The sequence below is a fragment of the Canis lupus genome, chromosome 28, assembly GCF_011100685.1.
Source record: "Canis lupus familiaris isolate Mischka breed German Shepherd chromosome 28, alternate assembly UU_Cfam_GSD_1.0, whole genome shotgun sequence".
In the NCBI taxonomy this organism is placed as follows: domain Eukaryota; kingdom Metazoa; phylum Chordata; class Mammalia; order Carnivora; family Canidae; genus Canis; species Canis lupus.
This window is the reverse complement of record NC_049249.1, coordinates 12,773,065-12,793,931: the sequence shown is the minus strand read 5'-3', so window position 1 is coordinate 12,793,931 and position 20,867 is coordinate 12,773,065. Positions and strand designations below refer to the sequence as shown.

At 38.9% G+C, this 20,867-nt stretch overlaps 1 protein-coding gene across 1 annotated transcript in view; it reads right to left on the bottom strand.

Moving 5' to 3' along the window:
* Nucleotides 1–3,959: 3,959 nt before the first annotated feature.
* ENTPD7 (ectonucleoside triphosphate diphosphohydrolase 7) overlaps nucleotides 3,960–20,867 on the bottom strand; it is a 37,911-nt gene continuing 21,003 nt past the window's right edge. The window contains exons 7-13 of the mRNA XM_038578493.1: nucleotides 19,526–19,582; nucleotides 16,858–16,991; nucleotides 14,234–14,400; nucleotides 11,822–12,146; nucleotides 10,149–10,234; nucleotides 8,405–8,566; nucleotides 3,960–6,826 (exon numbers count right to left, since the gene is read on the bottom strand). Coding sequence (XP_038434421.1) covers nucleotides 6,595–6,826; nucleotides 8,405–8,566; nucleotides 10,149–10,234; nucleotides 11,822–12,146; nucleotides 14,234–14,400; nucleotides 16,858–16,991; nucleotides 19,526–19,582 — 1,163 coding nt within the window. The 3' untranslated portion in view covers nucleotides 3,960–6,594. The remainder of the gene's footprint in view (nucleotides 6,827–8,404; nucleotides 8,567–10,148; nucleotides 10,235–11,821; nucleotides 12,147–14,233; nucleotides 14,401–16,857; nucleotides 16,992–19,525; nucleotides 19,583–20,867) is intronic.

Sequence of the window (20,867 nt, the reverse complement as noted above, 5' to 3'; positions counted from 1 at the left end):
GTGGGAGGCCGCCAGTGGGGCTGTGAGTGGCAGCACTGCTTAAAAAGGAAAGGCTCAGAAGCAGATGTGTCCTCAGGCTCGCCTGAAGTCATACATGCGTGGCTATAAACATCCTGTGCTTCAGAAATTTGTTTCAACTTTGGTTTTTATAGAAATGGCAGGCCATGATTGAATACACTTTAAAAGTAAAAAGCCCTTACAGTATGAGTAATGACTCAGTTTTACAAATAAAAGGATTTTCGTAGTGCTCAGACTTCCAGAGAAAACGGTCAACAGATGTTGACCTCCTCTGTCCCTCTAATGATGGTACTAACAAACTGGAAATAATGAATTAGAGTAAAAGGGAAATATGTAATAATACAAGGGAAGTCTATTAGTACATAAAAAAAGAGTCCTTGTTTTTTAACAAGTATTTTTTGTTCACACCAACAAAATCCTTTCAAGTTTGATGGAGTGTATGATCCTAGTGGCAGGACTCTGAAACTAAGCATGACCTAAAAGGCTGCCATGGGAGAATCTGAAGTATCGGTTGCTACTTCTACTTTAATTTTTTATCTCAAATGAAGTTCCATCACATAACACAGCACACAGGGCAATTAGATACTAGTTCTGAATTAGTATGAAAAATTTAAAGACAGCAAAAACAAACAGCATTTTATTTCTGTAAGGGAGTGTCTGAGAACTGCCCGAGAATTATGGCTAAGTTCATTAATGAGGTAGATCTAATAGGTATTTATACCTTAAATAATTTCAATTATAACCATCAAATGAATTGCTTAGATGCTGCGGTTAAGAAAATCATACAAAACAAAGCAAATTGTTTAAAAGAAACATCTAGAATTTAAAAGTATTAAAAGAAATATAGAGGGTAGAATAGATGTACTAACAACTTGGTGCTATTTCTGACAAAGTATTTCTTTTATAGTTTATTCCTAAATGTGAGCAAAGCAATCACAAATGAGTATCAGAAGCAGTTACAAAGATTGGGCATGGTTACTTGTAGTCAGTTCTATTATAAAGAATAGATTCTATTGAAATACATAATCTTGCAGGAAGATTCTGTCAATGAGAATTTTGTTGCAGCTGTCAAAGGTATGTATTTATAGTGTAGAGAACAGAGGAAATGGAATCCTAGAGGCCACTCACTGTGACTTTGCACATATTACCACTGCTCTCAGCCTCGATTTCATCATCCATGAAACCAAGGAGATTAACAGAAGACAGACCTCTAACATCCCAGCTGTAAAAATCTCTTCTGAAATTTATGTATTAATGATTGCTATTGGAAACTCCATTCCCATCAACCTTAATGTCAGGGACAATGAATAAAGTAGGAGATGACCACCGGCTCTCCTTTGGGCAACCTGGTCTTTTGAACCAAAGACCAAAATCCTCTTCCTGAAACTATCACTTTCCTATTGTGCTCTCACCTTTAGTTCTTCAGGCCAATGGTTCTCCCTTTGGAACTAAGGTCAGAGCATCTTGTCCAGCCACCTTGTTTTGCAAATGAGAAATGCACCAGAGAGGGCAAGTGACCTGCCTGGAGTACCAGAGCTAGTTAATGACACAGCCAGGACGAGAATCCAAGTCTGCTGTTTGTGACACCAGTGTTCTTTCCCCTATATCATACCACCCACTTGTCTCACTCCTGACAGAAAGCAAAACAAAAGCATGGGAAAAGGATTAGAAAGAGCCATCTATTTAGATAATACCAGTGAGAAGTTATTTTATTTCAAAAATGTAAATATGGATGTGAAGGCATCATGCTCCCTGATTTCAAACTATATTACAAAGCTATAGTAATCAACAGTATGGTATTGGCATAAAAACAGACACACAGATCAATAGAACAGAAGAGAGCCCAGAAATAAACCCTTGCATATATGATTGACTCAATTTACAACAAAGGAGGCAGGAACACACAATGGGGAAAGGAACAGTCTCTTCAATAAATGGTGTTGGGAAAACTGAACAGCCACATGGAAAAGAATGAAACTGGACCATTATCTTATACCATACACAAAAATTAACTCAAAATGGATTAAAGACTTGAATATAAGACCAGAAACCATAAAGCTCCTAGAAGAGAACATATGCAATAAGCTTCTTGACGTCACTCTTGGCTGTATTTTTTTAGATCTGACTCCAAAGGCAATGGCAATAAAAACCAAAATAAACAATGAAACTATATCAAACTAAAAAGCTTCTGCATGGCAAAGGAATCCATTAACAAAAAGGCAACATACTGAATGGGAAAATATATTGCAAATCATAAATCTGGTAAGGGGTTAACATCCAAATTATAAAAAGAACTCCTACAACTCAATAACAAAACACAAGCAATCTGATTTTAAAATAAGCAGAGGACCTGAACAGACATTTTTCCAAAGAAGACATACAGATGGCCAACAGGCACATGAAAAGATGCTGAGCATCAGGAATCACCAGAGAAATACAACTCAAAACCATGAGATATATCGTCTTGCATTTGTCAGGATGGCTATTATCAAAAAGAAATAAGTGTTGATGAGGATATAGAGAAAAGGGAACTATTGTGCACTATTGGGAATGTAAATTGGTGTAGCCATAATGGAAAACAGTATGAAGGTTCCTCAAAAAACTAAAAATGGAACTACCATGTGACCCAGCAAGTCTGCTTCTGGGTATTTAGCTGAAGAAAATGAAAGCATTAATTTAAAAAGATATATGCTATGTTCACTGCAGCATTCACAATAGCCAAAATAAGAAAACAACCAAAGTGTCCACTGATGGATGAATGGATAAAGATGTACACCCCTCACAAACACACATAGAGAAATACTACTCAGCCATGAAAAAGAATGAAATCTTGCCATTTGTGATGTGAATGAACCCTGTGGGTATTATGCTAAATGAACTAGAGAAAGACAGCCATATGGTTTCATTTATATGTGGAATCTAAAACAAAAGAAAAAAAACTCATAGATGCAGAGAACAAATAGGTGGTTGCCAGAATGGGGGTAGCAGGGAGGTTGAGCAAGACAGAGAAGGGTCAAGAGGTATAAACTCCAGTCATAAATAAGTCATGTCATGGGATGTAATGTTCAGCATGGTGACTAGAGTCAATAACACCACGTTGCATGTTACATAACTTTATATGGTGACGGGGAAACTAGACTCACTGTGGTGATCATTTTGCAGTGTACACAAATATCAAGTCATTGTGTTGTACACCTGAAACTAATATGATATTATATGTCAACTATACCTTAACAATGACAACAAATATGCATGTGATACTAAATGCTAATATCTGAAAAGATTAGCTGAGCAAGTGCATGACAGACTCAATAACCAGATTTTAATAATCATTGCCCAATGCCTATGAAGTTAAAGAAAGCTGTCAGGCTGAGGGGAGGAGAGGTGGAATACTTTGGATAACATGAAAGATTAAGATAAGGTTGTTGGAAAGTGACTAAATTCCCTAAACCAACAAAAATCAATCCAAGGAGTTAAGGTACAGAAACAAAGATGGTATAATTTGGCCTAGAGTTAACTGCAACTTAAGTCAATGTAATGCCATAAATGTGGATATTATACATATTTTCATTATGTTCTAGTAACAAGAATTCAGAGAAAAGTGATGAGTTGTGCCATCGTAAGACTAATAAAGCATTATCCCCTATCAGCCACTGACTCTGATTTTGACATTTGCAGTAAGGATAAGAAGTACTAAAACTATTCAGATTTATTGGGGATCCCTGGGTGGCACAGCAGTTTAGCGCCTGCCTTTGGCCCAGGGCACGATCCTGGAGACCCGGGATCAAATCCCACATCGGGCTCCCGGTGCATGGAGCCTGCTTCTCCCTCTGCCTAAGTCTCTGCCTCTCTCTCTCTCTCTCTCTCTCTCTCTCTCTGTGACTATCATAAAAAAAAAAAAAATTATTATTCATAGAAGACTAGTTGGTAAGACTCAGAGGAACTTCTGGGATGTGACTTTAATGAAACTGTAATTATCTTCACAGGAAAACCACTGAAAATGCAGAAATACAAACACAGATCTTAAGAAATCTTTAAAGACTAAGGGCTAAAAGACAAGATGGATCAATTCTATTCACAGGATGATCATGAGAAAGCAATACATATAAGTAATTGGCCTTCCAAGAATAAGTGGCTTCTGTTTCTACCTAATGAGATTTCATTTAAAATGATTAATTGAGAACAATGAAAGAGGCACAGGAACCAATACCAATAGCAAATACTCAGTTTTTCTGAGGGGTATGATAAAAACATGTCCTTCTTATGTTTATACCATAGAACTCTGAAAAGTCATACTCGTGGTAACAAAGACAAGCCTAGGTCCTATAATATGAAAATAATAAATAGGATATAATACACTAAACAAAAAGTTAAAAGCTAATTAAAATAAATTAAGAATAATACATTTACATTGAAAAAAAGGATAAGCGTATGATATCCTGGGTTTCTCAATTATAAAAACACAAAAAGTAATATTCATCTGAAAAAGGCTGTCATAATGATTAAATAATATACATAAAATTCTGAAGAGTGTATGGCACACAATAAATGCTTAATAGATGGCAGCTACCATTTTTAGAACCAGGAGGAAGAATAATTTCATTAATAAAGAGTTTTCAAACTGGACTCCTCACCACCTCCCTGCTGCAGCTTCATTTCCAGCACACAAATGTCATCACTATTAGCTAATTAGGTAGCTTTTGACCAGATCACTGAGAAGATCTCATGAGAAAACCAAGATGAGGGAAAAAGAGTACCTGGGGAGGCACTGGCTAGCAAAAAAACATGTTCTGACATTATTTCTAAGCAGCACTCAAGGTGAGGGCTCACTCACAGGGACCCAAAGAGAAGAAGTCAAAATCAAGGCAATTTAGAAGTCTTAAAGATGAAAGGAAACTGCTGTGACACAAAGCCCTAATGAAAGTAAAAATAGTTCCAGAGAAAACTAGAAGACTCTTTGCTAGATCCATTTTTATCTGTTTTGAAAACAATTTAGACTCATCATCTTTTCACCTACCAACTAACAGAGAGTTTTCATCTCAGTTTATCTCCAGGAGGATCTTGATTTATTTTTCTTTGTTTTATGAAGCATTTAATTTCTTTCTGCTCACACTATGTTATTTATGGTTTAAGAATTCTACTTTTCTCCCCCATTACAGTCAGGGATCATTTACTGTACTCATCTAACCCTAAAAATAAAGTGACAAAAAAGAAAAGAAAGCTACTTCAAATCTGGAAGCAATTCTTGGGAAGGACATTGGAGGCTACATGTAGGACAGGATAAAGTGAAAAAGATCCCATGGGGGAAGGTGCAATTTAAAGGCTACATGTAGAGGAGGAACAAAGCTCCTGCAAGGTAGTGGATGAAAATGTAATCATATGGCTTTTCTTCTCTCCTCATTAATGGGAATGCTGTCTGTGATGGAGCAATCTCTTAATAAAAGTTCTGAAATTTGCCAGGTGGCTTGTTAGCAGATTTATCTATTTATTCCTAAGTTTAGAATTTGCTTCTTTTCAGACATTCCATGGGTCAAATTGAGAAAATTTCTATTTCTCCGAAAAAGTAAGAGCTTGGATTTTATTGCCTTTGCCCACTCTCCTGATGCTGTTCTTTCCTTCTTTTAAAAACAATCCAAATACACCCCTTTCTGAACTATATATTGATCTTAGTGAAATAAATGAACCCCTTTTGAATTTTGCTGTAAAGAGGCTCATTGAAATAGGCCTACAGACAGTAACTTAAAACCAGACAAATCCAGATCTCCAATCGCATCAGTTTCTCCACCCACAAGTACACTTAAGGCTTAAAAAGAAAAATTAATGCCCAAACAGCCAGTGAAGCATAGACACAGAAACATTTTCTATCCTGGGCATACCAGGTATCACATAAGATATCATTAGTCTTTGACCATTCATTTAGAAGGGTTTCTAACCTTTTAAAATCACATACTAATTAATTAACTTCAGCAACACATCAGGGATCTTGGGCCACACTCATAATGGCTTCTTTGTCAAGTAAGCAAAGAAACTATGTTATTTTGGTTGCGTGGAAGTTCCTATATGTTCCACTGAAATGCAAATATCTTGGATTCCCTACTAAAGGGTGTGGATCTCCATGTAAATGATTATCTCTGTTACAGAGAAAGAAGGGGCTGCTGCACTTGCTGGAATGTCTTCAGCTTTGTATCAGATGCTCCAAGTTTGGTTATAACCAAGCTTCCAGTTTACCCAATGCCAAATTTCATGCTTTAGCAAGGGGAGAAAAGTCTAGATGCCAGGAACACACTAGACCTCTCAGATAAAGGAGTAGAAGCATGCTTCAACTGGACTAAGATTGGTCCTCTTTGTTAGCACCAAACTCTCATTATTTAGTTCTTCACAGACTAAATTACAGCTTCTCTCAGAGAAGAGGACCTGGATATTGAAAAGGAATTAAAGTAGATATTAAGGTAGAAATTCCAAGGCCAAATATCCTAAGGTCAGGCAAAGCAGCATCTGAGGCCAGTACAAGAAAATGGTGGAATTCAATGGGCAGCAACTGTGGGGTACAGGAGCTTCCCAAGTCCTTGTCTGGCCTCAAGGCCCCACCTGTACCCCAATCATGGGTACCACCTCCTCGATCCATAGCAAGTCCAATGGAGCTGAGGTTCGAGTTTGTCGGTGGTGAATTCGGCGTAGCCGCAGAAGATACAGTATGATGGCCAGTAGCACCACCAGGATACAGGCGAAGAAGAGATAGTGGTTGTAGACAAAGGAGAGACGGAACCAGCTACCATGGGCCTGCCGGACACCTTCTTGCCGTAGATCCCTAGGGAAGAGTTTGAAGGTAGAAAGTAATGTTAATTTCAAAGAGAAATAGGCTGACTTAAAAGGCCAGTGGGGGCAGCCCGGGTGGCTCAGCGGTTTAGCGCCTGTCTTCAGCCCAGGTTGTGATCTTGGAGACCCGGGATCAAGTCCCATGTCAGGCTCCCTGCATGGAGCTGCATGGAGCCTGCTCCTCCCTCTGCCTATGTCTGTACCTTTCTCTCTCACTCTCTATCTCTCAATAATAAATGAATAAAATTAAAAACAAAAAGGCCAGTGGTGTTATACCATTCATTCTATTCATGCAAATGTACTAGGATACCAGCCTCACAGGGCAAGCAAAGCTAAAGAATGTCTCCAGCCCTAGCACTGCTATGTGATTCATCTTGTATTTTCTTTGCCAGGGCCTACAGAGGGAGCGTCATAGGCCTACATTTTCCAGAATCTGGGGACAAAATCAGAAGGCAAAAAAATGAATAGTAAGATAAGGCTGATCATCTATAACCTTAGTTTTAACAGTGACCCCATACCTTTCTGTAAATACATACATACAATTAGTAAATACAGTACTAACAAGAATAGAGTGATCTCTAAATCCAAACAAGAAATCAGACTGTATCTGAATCTTTTAAAAAATTGACTGTGCTTCCTAAGGATTTAGAATATATAGGAGAGAAAGCTGTCACCTGATCAACAGGATTGTAATCTGGAAAAAAATGAGATCTGTAAGCCAAAGAGCAGTAGACTGCCTGCTCAGAACAGAAGCTGCTCTTTGCTCCAGATACCAGATGCATCTTTGTTTTGCTTGACCTGCAGTATTTTCTTAAAATGTGAATCTCCAAATTGAAAGACTGCCTATAAAGTATGGATTTCTGGCTTGTCCTGATAAATGAGAACTGGCAGATGCTGGAACAGCATTTCTGCACAGTAGTCAGCTTCATCTGGAGCGCATACTCTGTAGCTCCCCACTTCTTTCACTTCTATCAGCTGCCTGTCTTCTGAGTTTATGGAAACAGGCAGCAAAGATTAAAAATTCATTTTAGTTTATCTGAAATAATCCAGGGTAGAAAGAACCTAAAAATTATTCCAACTATCTTATGGTCCATAGAGCAAGACATCAGGCTATCACAGCTTGATGACAATACCCCCCTAAGTGCATCTCATGTGCTTTGTTCTAATTCTGCCCCCCAGAAAGCCTTCTAAATCAATTATATGATCTCTAGAATGACTATAACACAGCCTATCCCATTTCTCTAGTCAGATGCTTTCTACAGGAACCTAAGAATGACATTTTAGTTTATCACTCAGTATCTTAGAACTGGTTAAGTAAAGACTGATTTATTATGGGTGAACAAATAAAACTGAATTCCTGAAATTGCAAAGCTAAAGAACAAACTCCTGATTAAATTCTCAAGCCTTCTTTCTGTTTCAACATGCCTGGGTAGAAATAATATTTCATGGGGTAGTAATAGAGGGACTTAGTTTGAATGCTTTGTTGAGGGAGAGAGGTCACTTAAGAAACCTATTCTGAGACACCAACCTACATCCTCTGATCTCAAGATGCCAGGTCAGTCCACTTTACCTGAGTGGTAAGAATCGTGTTTTATACAGAATGGCTCCCAGTGTCCACTGAACCTCTCGGTCATATACCAGCTGGGCTGTCTGCAGGTGTGGGTAGTCATAGGGAAAGTGGAATCCTTCATGCAGGACTTGGTACATCCAAGCCGATTTAAAACACTGATATCTGTGTGATAAAATAATATTTTTTTAAAGAAGAAGAAGGAAAAAAGAGAATTCTAATGCTAATTTTTTCTATTTTTTTTGATATACCAACGTAATAAATGCAGTTTATGACTTCTTTAAATTTACATAGTACTTCAACATATTAATACCCTGTGAACCACAAAAAAAACCCACATAAATTTACAGTAGTATTATTGGTCACCAAGATGGAGAGGGAAAGGAAACTTTACAATTGTGAGAATGCACAAATGTTCTCATTAAGGCAGTATTGACCCAGATGACCATTAGGATCTATCTCCTCAGTTGCCTCATAATTCTGGAATGTCCTTCATGAAACGTGTCAGCACACAAAATTTGCTAAATTCTCACATGTTCTTCACTTTCTGATTCATCTGTTGAACTGGGAGTAGGAAGATGGTCATAGACAATGTGCTCTCCCTCCCTCGTCTATTATATTCTCACTGGAGGTCAACATTTCTCTTTACACTTCACCTTCCTCCCCTCTAGGTGGAGCCAAACCTGAGCCTACTTTATCTTGATGTTTACCACAAAAGTGAAGAACACCTTCATGCAGTAATGATATTGTGACTGTGTTTTCTTTTGCTTTTTTTTTAAGAGGGCAGGGGTAGAGGCAGATGGAAAGGAAGAGAATCTCAAGCAGGGTCCACGCCCAGCGCAGAGCCCGATGTGGGGCTCAATCTCACAACCCTGAGATCATGACCTGAGCCAAAATCAAGAGCCGCTTAACCAACTAAGCCACCAGGTGCCCCCTTTTTCTTTTCTTGAGTCCTTATCTTCTAGGACCCTGCTGAGATACCTACAAGTGTATGTACATGATGTCTGGGATTTGCTTCAAAATAACCCAGCTGCAGTAGGAGGGGAATAGAAGGGTGGGAAAATCAATGCAACAAGATTGGGCAGAAATTGATAACCATTGGTAGAGAAGCAGAGTAACAGGTACACGGGAGCTCACGATACTGTTTTATTTTTATGTTTAAAATATTTTACAAATGGGGATCCCTGGGTGGCTCAGCAGTTTAGCACCTGCCTTCGGCCCAGGGTGTGATCCTGGAGTCCTGGGATCAAGTCCCACATCAGGCTTCCTGCATGGAGCCTGCTTCTCCCTCTGCCTGTGTCTCTGCCTCTCTCTTTCTGTGTGCCTCTCATGAATAAATAAATAAAATCGTTTTAAAAAAATAAATAAAATAAAATATTTTACAAATGTTTACAAAATGGAAGGACTGATGAACCAAACTGGCAAAATATTGGCATTTGCTGAAGCTTGGGTGAGGTTTGTGTTACTTTTCTTTCTACTTTTCTGCATGTTCCATATTTTAATTAAGAAAGCCCACCACTTTTGATTTCAAGCCACTCATATCTTTTGGTAACTCTGGTTTTCCTCGGCTTTGTTAAACTAGGCTTGCTATTTTGGCCCCTATTGCTCAGAAAGCCAAAATCTAAAATAATCAAATTCTCTTTCAATATAAGATCCCACCTGTACTCTTACTTGCTCTCTCTCCCTCATTATAATCTGCCATCTACGTTTTCAGGGCACATCCAGGGGAGAAAAGGAAGTCACTTACTTGAGTCGATGCTCATCTGCATGTGATGAAAAGAGGCCATTCTTGAATCTCTGAGTTAGTACTGGCCAAGCCATGCCACAGTAATCCTGGAACAATTGCACAGAAATGGTGCAACACAAAATGAAAGCCAAACTCTAACTTCCCTACCATCACAGCTGCTCCCTGTCTAAAGTTAACTTGTGGGGCTACTAGTTGACAAAGGAAAATGGGAGCACCATATTCATTCACTGGACACTGTGCAACGCAAGTGCCAAAATCCAGGCTGCTAAGGGTCTCCTTTTTATTCCCATCAACTCAAGTCCAATACAAAGCCAGCCTAGTATGGCTCCTGAGCCTCTTTGGCTTCAGACAGAGATAAGGTTAGAACCAGGAATAGCAACACCAAAGCCAAAGGGAGCCTCATTCTGCTCTATGTAAGACTAACATGAGCAGGTAACGCAGATGGTACAGAGTGGTCAAACTTCTACTACTGGCCAGTCTCCATATTGTCGTTCTCCCTAGAGGAATCATTCCTTTTGGTTTGATCAGTAAACTAACATTTCCTGAATGTCTGCTTTGTGCCAGGTACCACTCTAGGTGCCAGGGAGATCTAGCAGTGAACAAAACAGACCAAACTTTCTGCCCTCATGAAGCTCACATTCTCGTGGTGAGACAGACAATAACCAGATATACATGCACGTGTACATACATGTACATACATGTACATACATACATATACACATACATAGAGTGTGTTAGATGACATAAATGCTCACATTTCATTCATTACTTTCATTCTCTAGTGGTGGGATCCTGCCCCGAGTTGGGCACCCTGCTCAGTGTGGAGTCTGCTTGATATTCTCTCTCTCTTCCTCCCCCTATACACCTCTCCCAACTCATGTGCAAATGTGCACTCTTCCTCAAATAAATAAAATCTTTAAAAAAAATAATAAAAGAGTTATACTCTCCCTTTCTCTCTGCCCCTCCCTTCTGCTTACCTGCTCTCGCTCTCTCTCTCTCTCTAAAACAAATAAATAAATCTTTTTTTAAAAAAGGAGGAGGTATAGAAAGCTAGCTAAACTTTACTTGTTCAGGTAACTAATGATTTAAGCCCATAAGCTATTAATGTTGTATATATGCTCTAAATGAATTTTTATCTCTTCTGTATTTTGGTCTTAATACTTCCATTGACATTGCTTTTCCCAACATCTTTCTAATATTCCAAGTGACCCTATACACCATTCTGGCCTCCTAATAATCCAAACCAAGAAAATGAAAGTACACTTGCCCACCTGTGAGACATCATCTCCAAAAGCACAATACAATTGAGAATACTCAGTAAGGGGAAAAATATCTAGGGATGACACTCTTGGCCACAAACATTAAACATGATTATGGGAAAACTAGAGGAAAAACCATTAGCTAACACAACAATTTTGGACTTGGGTGATAATTTGGGTGATCAGGACGTGCATGGAAACCTAAGCTTAATGAATTTAAAGACAGTATGGCACAGCGGTTTCCTTAACTTCTGAGTCCACTTTTTCATCTATAAAATGAGGGCTCATGGGGCCCCTGTGAAGAATCCAGAGAGATCAGGCATGCAAAGCTCTTTGCACAGCATCTGGCACAAAGTCAGACATCCAACAAATGGCTGCTGCTGGCATGAGGTATCTTTATTATAAACAATTTACCTGAGCAGCTTTGGCAAATGTTGGCCCATGATATCGGCCACCGATGCGTAACACATCCTCTGTACAGTAAAAAAATTCAGAGAAACCGTAGAACTCGCTGTTGTTGAAGTCAATTGGCGACTGGTAGATGCCATTCAGCGAAGCCTGGCTGGTATTGGAGCGAGCCAGTAGGGGGCTCAGCATTGCACCGCAAGATGCCCAGTCTCCTTTTCCTCGCACATGTAGCACCTGGCTGTTCCTCTCTACCACATCTGTGAGGCCCACAGGCAGGCAGGGATCCAGAAATGGATTGTCCGGACTCAGACCCGTCTTTTGGCCCAGCAACCTGTCACAATGACAAAAACAAACAAAACACATCACTAATGTACTCAACCTCTTCTAAGAAACACCTAGCTTAAGAAGCTGGCCCAAGAATGCACTTCACAGATACCTTGTTTTACATGGCATCCCTAGAAACAAGACTGGAGTTTTATCATGTAGTCATAACGCATCAACATTTACCTTAAGCAAATCCAGTTTAGTTGAAAGAAAGAAGAAAAGGGGGGGGAGATATGGCAATGATCAAATTTTGTTCAACCTTTTAGTCCACGTGTATATCTCCCAATGTAGAGTGAAACTGGAAATGTTAATCTGCTGTCTCCATCTAGTCTTCATTCCCACTGGCCTCTTTAAAGTACCAAGATATCACCACACTGAGTACAGTTCTAATGTTTAACAAAACACCTGGGAGGAGGTAAAGAGGGAAGGCCCAGGGGAGGCTCCTGAAGAGGGGACCATGTCAGTGGTTCAGTGACAACTTCTGGCAACAGGAAGGAAGACATGCCTGCCCCCTCCTGGGGATGGGAGGGACAGTGCAGATTTTCATCCCCACTGTGGCCACCACATGGTTCTGGCTGTTTCAAGTCAGCACTTGCCCAGCAACAATATTCCCATTCCTAAAGAGATGAAATACAGACCTGGCCAAGAATAGACATTAAGTGAAGACCAAAAATGTTGCCAACCACAGGTTATTATGCACCAGTTCCTAAAGACACATACGTTGAAGAGAGGACTTCCTGGGATGAAGTCCCCACGAGGGTAAAGACTGAAGGGTGTAGTAGAAATGTGGCAACACCACAGAATGCTTTGAAATGACTGGAACCTATTTTAAGGATGTGATATCAACTATTTAAAAAAAAAAAAAAACACCTCAGAAAATATTAAGATGAAAGAACCAGGGGCACCTGGATGGCTCAGTTGGTTGAGCATCCGACTGTTGATTTCAGCTCAGGTCATGATCTCAGGGTCATAGAATCAAGCCCTGCAACAGGCTCTGCACTGGGCATGGAGCCTGCTTGAGATTCTCTCTCTCCCTCTACTCCTACCCAACCCCTGCTCACTCTCTCTTAAAAAAAGAAGAAGAAAGGAGGAGGAGGAGGGAGAAGGAGAAGGAGGAGGGAGAAGGAGGAGGAGGAGAAGGAGGAGGGAGAAGGAGGAGGAGGAGGGAGAAGGAGGAGGAGGAGGGAGAAGGAAGAAGGAAGAAGGAAGAAGGAAGAAGAAGAAGAAGAAGGAAGAAGGAGAAGAAGGAAGAAAAAGAAAGAACCGTTACATTTTGACATCCCAGAAAGCACAGGTTTCTCTAGATTAGCAGCTATATGAGATGAAGAATAAGTCTTCTGAATTAGGAATTTGGGTACATGGCAAGAAAATACCAATACATGAGAGGATGATGATGCAGCCTGGCAAGTTCTGAGGCAGAAAATGGCAGACAAAGAGAAAAGGGTAGCAGAACAACAAAGGAAGGAAATGGAAAAAGAAGCACAGCAGCTAACAAAATTGGTGTGAAACTCTCATAACTGTTCTTCAGATGCTGCAGTGCCCACAGCCTGAGCAACAGGAGTACAGATGTAAGAGTATTTTCCCAGTGCAAACACACTGATTTTAACGTATTCATTAATCATCTGGGATAACAGGATTCTCCCAAAATACTGTGAACTTTTGGTAGTTGAGACTCATAAAAACTCCCTTAGCAGCGAGGAGCTTGCTTCTCCCTCCTCCTCTGCTGCCACTCCCCCTGCTTGTGCTCTCTCTGTCAAATAAATTAAAAACAAAAACCAAAACAAAACAAAAACTTAAAAAAACAAAAAAGAATTTAATCTTACTTACCCTATGATACCATTTCTGAAACAGGACACTATAAGAGGTCCCAACAAGCTGCTGTACTTTTTGGAGTCTGAACTGCAAAGACGAGAATGTACCCTCATGTAGATCGAGTGGACCTACTAGCAGAGGGTCTCTAAGCAACACTATCGCATTGACAGGGGTGGTTAGGAAGGAGGAAGAAGCAAGGACCTATCTATCTAGTAGGATATGAGTATCTGCACCCCAACAACATTCTGTTTCAGAGGCATGGATGTCCAGGCCAAAAAGTACCTATTTTTGGTAAGAGTTTCATTCAGCACAAGGTCTTCATAGCGCTGCCGGGCAAAGTTGCCCCCAAAACCCAGGAAGGTTGTGACATAAACCCTATACACATGTTCAGTATGTTGCACATCACAGCCCAGGTTGAATTCAGCCAGCAGGATCTTTGCTTCTTCTTCCTATAATACAATGTAAAGAGAAAAAAGGGAATTTTGGTTTTGGTTGATTGACATAAAGCTATGACATCACTACTACACCAGTCTCTGTGCGCTGGAGCTACTCTTGAAGGTATCTTATAACGTTCTCATTTTCATAGCATTATTTCAACAAAGACACAAAATGACAAGCCTACATCAAACAGTACAGAGACCAAATACCAAATTAAGGACTACAATACTATATACAGAGACCAAATACCAAATTAAGGACTACAATACTATATATAGTTCTAAAAGGCAGAATCGTTATAACAGATGATGTCATTTTCTTGCATATACTTCCCTGATTTTCCAATTTTCCAAAATGAGAATGTACTATTTTTATCATCAGGAAAAAAAAAGATTTTATTTATTCATGAAAGACACAGAGAGAGAGGCAGAGACATAAACACAAACAGGGAGAAGCAGGGTCTTTGCAGGGAGCCCTATATGGGACTCAATCCCTGGACCCCAGAATCACGAACTGAGCCAAAGGGAGACACTCAACCGCTGAGCCACTCAGGCATCCTGATTACTTATATTTTGTAAAGTGCTATTGTGTTATGTCTCATTGTTCTTTTTCTTCTTTATCAAGCACTAAGATCCATCTTTAAGACCATTATATAGCTATGAATACATCTAATTTGTTGCTTGCAAGTATACTTTCTATACCAGCATTGCTTTCTAAACCTGCACAAACACAAAAGTCATTTGTTTAAGACTTTAAGGATCAGTACCACTTACTGGAACCATGCCTTCAGTTTACTTGCTAACAACATACTAACAAATATAGACTAAAATGTCTTACAACTTAGTTCCCCAAATTTCCAAATCTTGCACAGACACCTGCTGATTGTCAAAACCACATTTCCAACAATCTTGCTGGGTTCCTCAGATATTTCAAATTTAGACACATGTGTTCCTCAGATATTTCAAATTCAACATACTCAAAACTGAACCCACTGGTTGCAGGACTTGGGCTAGAGACCAGAAAATCACTCTCACCCAAACCACCTCGACCATACTGATTAGCTTACCATCAATCCATACTTTACCATGAGGTCTCTCTCAGTAACTGGGCTCCTTACCCTACCAAGTACCCAGGGAGGAACCTCAGTATCACTGGCCATCCCTCTCCGCCCCACCCACAGCACTACATGGCTTTTTTTATTTCAAAATATCCCTGAAATCTGTCCCCTCCATTCCGTTTCCACTTATATTTCCTCATTTAGCCCTTATTACTTCTTACCTAATGTTCCCTGACCTACATTTCTTTCTCCTATTGACACCAAAATTATTTTCCTAAAAAATCATTTAGATCACAGCCACATAATACAGAGCTGAGAAGGACCTTCAGAGTTTAATTATTTCACAGATGAAACTGAGGCCCATCTGTATGCACTATTCAAAAACTTTTGTTGATTCTCCTCCATCTATAGATATAAAAGTGAAATTCCCTAGCATGATACCCAAGACTCCTCACCATCTAACTTCATCTTACCTTCCTAGACTTAGCTACACAACACTGGAAAATCCTACACTGCAACAGGCTATTCACCATTCCCTGGACATTTTGGGCTCTTTGCTGTTTCTTTTGTGTCCTTGTGCATACTGTTCCCTCCACACAGGTGGTCTTCTCCACCTCCATTATGCAAAAGCCTGCTATCATCCAAGACCCAGGTAACAAGCCAGCATGATTCCCATTCATGGAGCAGGGGTAGGGACATTACTGACATCTGGTAGAGGCCCGGGATGAAGCTATTTTGCATGGGACAGCCCTCTACAACAAAATTGATTTAGCCCAAAATGTCAATAGTGACAATGATGAGAAACCTTGGTTTAGATCAAATGATAGCACTGTCATGGTCTGCTTGTTATCACATGCGGTCTTCATTGATAGATTATAACCTTTGAGGGGCAGTAGGTCTTATTCTTTGCACATAATAGGTATTTAATAACTGTCTGCCTTTCTCTTTCCTATGATAAAACTTCAAGATACATTCCTTACATTCTAGTCAGGTAAGGAATATTAGAACCACAAGAATGAATGGAATCATAAGTCAGGGAAAGGAAACAACATCTTGGATTTATATGTATTATCATGTTTAATCTTCAGGCAGCCCTAGGAGATAGGGAATATAATTATAATTGCTAGAATATATTAAACATCCATCACATGCCAGAAAGTTTGTTAAGTGCTTTACATACATGGCATCATTTCAACTTCCCAACTGTATGATATAGATACTATTATTATTCTCTTTTTATATATGAGGAAATTAAGACTCCGAAAGGTAACCTACCCAAGATAATATTAGCTAGCAAGTAGATGAACAAATATTTGGGACCCAGGCAAGTTGGTCTAAGTTCAAAGACAGTGCCCTTCCTTCCCAAATACTGGCATTTCTAGCAACTGAATTTCTCTAAAAGGTAAAATACCTGTTTTGGAGGAAGGACCGAGGTTGAGGTAGGAACTTCATAAGCAATTTGAAGAGAGGCTCCTCCCATATCCAGTATCCCTACTGTTCTTCTGCGCCCTGTTGCCAGTTCCTGGGGAGCCTCGGCATCTGATTCTGAAATAGATAAGGAACAGAAAGGATCTAGTAATTAAAAAACAAAATTAAATCAAAAGGGAAAAAAAACTCAAACAGAAATCCCTTAAAAAATGAAGAGCAAACGGAAATAAATTAATCTAACTATATCAACTATATATTATAGAGAATTCTTTCAAGTAACTTAAAAACACAGCATTTTTACTATATCCCTTATAGAATGTATCTTAATGACAATAAGAGCAAATAGATATCTTAAACTGCATTGTAGTAGTCTTATTGAAAATACTTTTATTGGTATTATTATTTTAAGCCATTAAGCATATATTAGGAAACAAAGCAAATGTTTATATTAATATCTTTAGAAATATAAGAAATAGTGAAAAGGATTATAAGGGAAAGGAGGGGAACTGAGTGGGAAAAGGGAGACAAATCATGAGACTCCTAACTCTGGGAAACGAACAAAGGGTTGTGGAAGGGGAGGTGGGCGGGGGGTTGGGGTAGCTGGGTAACAGGCACTGAGGAGGGTACTTGCTGGGATAAGCACTGGGTGTTATACTATATGTTGGCAAATCAAACTTCAATATAAACAAATTTTAAAAAAAGAAATAGCATAAAAGAAAAAATCTGTAAGTAAAACATCAAAGATATTAAGCAATAATCTTATAATTTTAAATACAAACTGGAACTATCACTATGAAATCATGATTTATTTTTCTCTTTCTAAAAATACATATTTTCTAGCTCTGTTCACTGAAAGGGCCTAGAGGCAAGGATAATCCAGGAACAATGAGCACCCCTGGCATCCAGAGTCTCTAAATACCATTTTCCAGTAAAAGAAACCAGGGCTCCTTAAAAAATGGCTGATGCTAGGTCTAAGGTAGAAAACATACAAGATGAACATGGAATACTTTAGTGTGCCAAAAAGCAAGGGAACTATAAAAGATTATTGGGATGTTAAAATGTATAGGAGCCAACCTAAGGGTGCTCCTACTGGCCACTGATGGTATAATTTGAGCACTAAAAAGAACAGTGATATAATGATCCTATATAAAAATCCAAGCTGTTAAATGCAGAAGAGCTGAAGGAATGAGAAAAATCACCATTTTGCAACCTCTAATGAAAATGGATCTAAGAAAATATCACAACTGGCTACTATAACCATTAATTGAAAAGTGGCTGGGGAATTTTTATAATAGATTAGATCAGGCTAACAATATCTGAATCCTGAATACCTGACCAGTCTTAACATGACTAAAAGTGGGACAACCAGACATTATAAAACTCTTGATGTAATGTAGTAGGAAACACTTAGCACCAATCTTTATTTATGATTTACTCTTGTCAAAAGAATTGAATCTGTGTCTAATCAAACTTCTATATCTAATCTCCAATTTATAAGACATAAGGAGGAATGAGAAGCATGTTGAAGACCTCACAAAAGTGCAGTCAACCAAATCAAGAATGTGTCAAAATTATTCTATCAAGTGACCTAGTTTTTTATTTTTTAATGAACAATTTGAGGAAAAGAGGTGGGAGGGGGTAAGTTAATTGTTTTAGATTAAGAAACTGATCAAACATAACTTGTGATCCTCATTCAGATTCTAATTTTAACAAGACAACTGCAAATAAATATTCTTGAGATATAAGGTAAGTCTCTACCTGGGTAGATGGATATTACATGATATTAGAAATTGTTAACTTTAAGTTTAAAAATGCCATTGCAGGGCAACCCGGGTGGCTCAGCAGTTTAGCACTGCCTTGGGCCCAGGGCATGATCCTGGAGACCTGGGATCGAGTTCCATGTCAGGCTCCCTGCATGGAGCCTGCTTCTCCCTCTGCCTATGTCTCTGCCTCTCTCTCTCTCTCTCATGAATAAATAAATAAAATCTTTAAAAAAATAAAAATGCCATTGCAGATATATCATTGGTTTTGAAACTCCTCATTGGTGAGAAACTCCTTCATGAAGTACATGAAGATAAAATGATATGTTGGATTTTCTTTTAAAAATCCAGTAAGAGGGGTGGTTCAGTTGGTTAAGCATCTGACTCTTGGTTTCAGCTCAGGTCATGATCTCGTGGGTCCTGAGATCATGGGGTTGGGGTCCATGCTTAGCAGGAAGTCTACTTGAGATTCTCTCCCTCTGCCCCTCTCCCCACTTCTCACTCTCTAGCTCTCACTCTCTCTCTCTCTAAAAATGAATAAATAAATCTTTTTTAAAAATCCAATAGGAAAAAAAACCTGTGTTGTATGGAATGTGGGGCCAAAAAACTAGCCAACCACTAATCAGTGTTGAGTCTGGGTAATGGGTTCATGAAGATTCATTTTATTCTTTACTTCTGTGAATGTTTGCAACTTTCCAATATTAAGAAGCTAAAAAGAAATAAAAGAAGGCAAATTAGGACTAGAAAATGAAATATCTTAATAGAGTTTTTTAAAATGAAAGAAGAAAGAAAGACTCAAACAACTCAACTCAAATGTAGTACTTAGGTTCTACTGCTGGGTTACAACATAAACCTTCAGTGCTCAGAACTGTCGTAAGATGCATTACTTACCATCCTCATGGTCGAATCTTCCCAAAACAAAGTTGATTCCAATCCATGCGTAAACTCCTAAGTAATAAACATAAAAGTCCTCATTTAATTCTCTATTGCTAAATCATGTCTACACCTCTTTCCAGGGCCACTCTTTTCCTCCTTTTCTTAGAAAAAGGTAATGAGAGCATTTAATTCCACACACTCAATGTATGAATTGAAAGTATCTTATGATGCTTTTCCCTTTAAAATGATTTGCATTGTCTAAATTTCCTACAAATGATTAGGGATTAATGTGTAAAAACACATGGTAAAAAATATGAATCTTGAAGTTCTGGTTCTGGGCAAGATAGAATAAGCACACTCCATCCTGTCTGTCCACTGAAAAGAAGTGTAAACTTTGAATGGGCCATATGGAGCAAATCTGTGAAATGTCTGAAAGGAAATAATAACGGGCATACTGAGACAGAGATCAGAAGTTAAAGGACCACCAAACCAGTAGTGAGTTTCCCATTTTCCCCCTAGATTTTGCCTAGCCTAGACTCAAAAGCAGCTTGAAACACAAAAGGACATACAGGTGTAGAAAGAAAGAACTTCAAGACCTTGCTTTCTGGTCCAAGGAACATTAAAAGGGACTCTAAAGGCTCAGAAAGAATGGAGGAAAATCCCTTAGGTTATTTCCCCTTTATTTTGTTCTCTGCCACCCCAGGCAATCCTTCAGGGGTGGAGGTAGAAGTTGGACAAGGTACCTAAAACTCTGAAGGGCTCACAGACAACCTACACATAAATGGATCTCACTCTGAACAATATACCAAAGGTTCTGAGAACTGAACTACTGGCTAGACAACCCATTTGTATGGGCTATGCCCAGTTCTAGATTGGTCACTGGGTAACACACAAATGGAGCAAATCCAAATAGCAGTGCCAAGACTTTGAAAACTGAAGCCTATAATAGAATCTTTATAGCCAACAGAAAGCAAGTCAGAACTTGAGGCATGAACCTAACCAGGTCAACTCCCTGCTAAATCAATCAATCAATATTCTCCTTATTTTTGAAAAAAGACCCAGAGTCTCATAATGTAACATTCAAAATGTCCAGGATACAATATAAAATTACTTAGCATAAAAAGAACTAGGAAAATCTCAACTCATAAGGGAAAGGACCAGATGTCAGAATTATCAGAGATATTAAAGCAGCTATATAATCAAGAAATAAGAGCAGTCTTAGCATGAATTAAAAGATAGGCAGTCTCAGCAAAGAAAGAGAATATAAAAAAGAGAACCAAATGTAAATTTTAGGACTGAAAAATGCAATACTGAAATTGAAAAGGGTAAATCCTTTCCCTTAAGTGAACTGCAACTA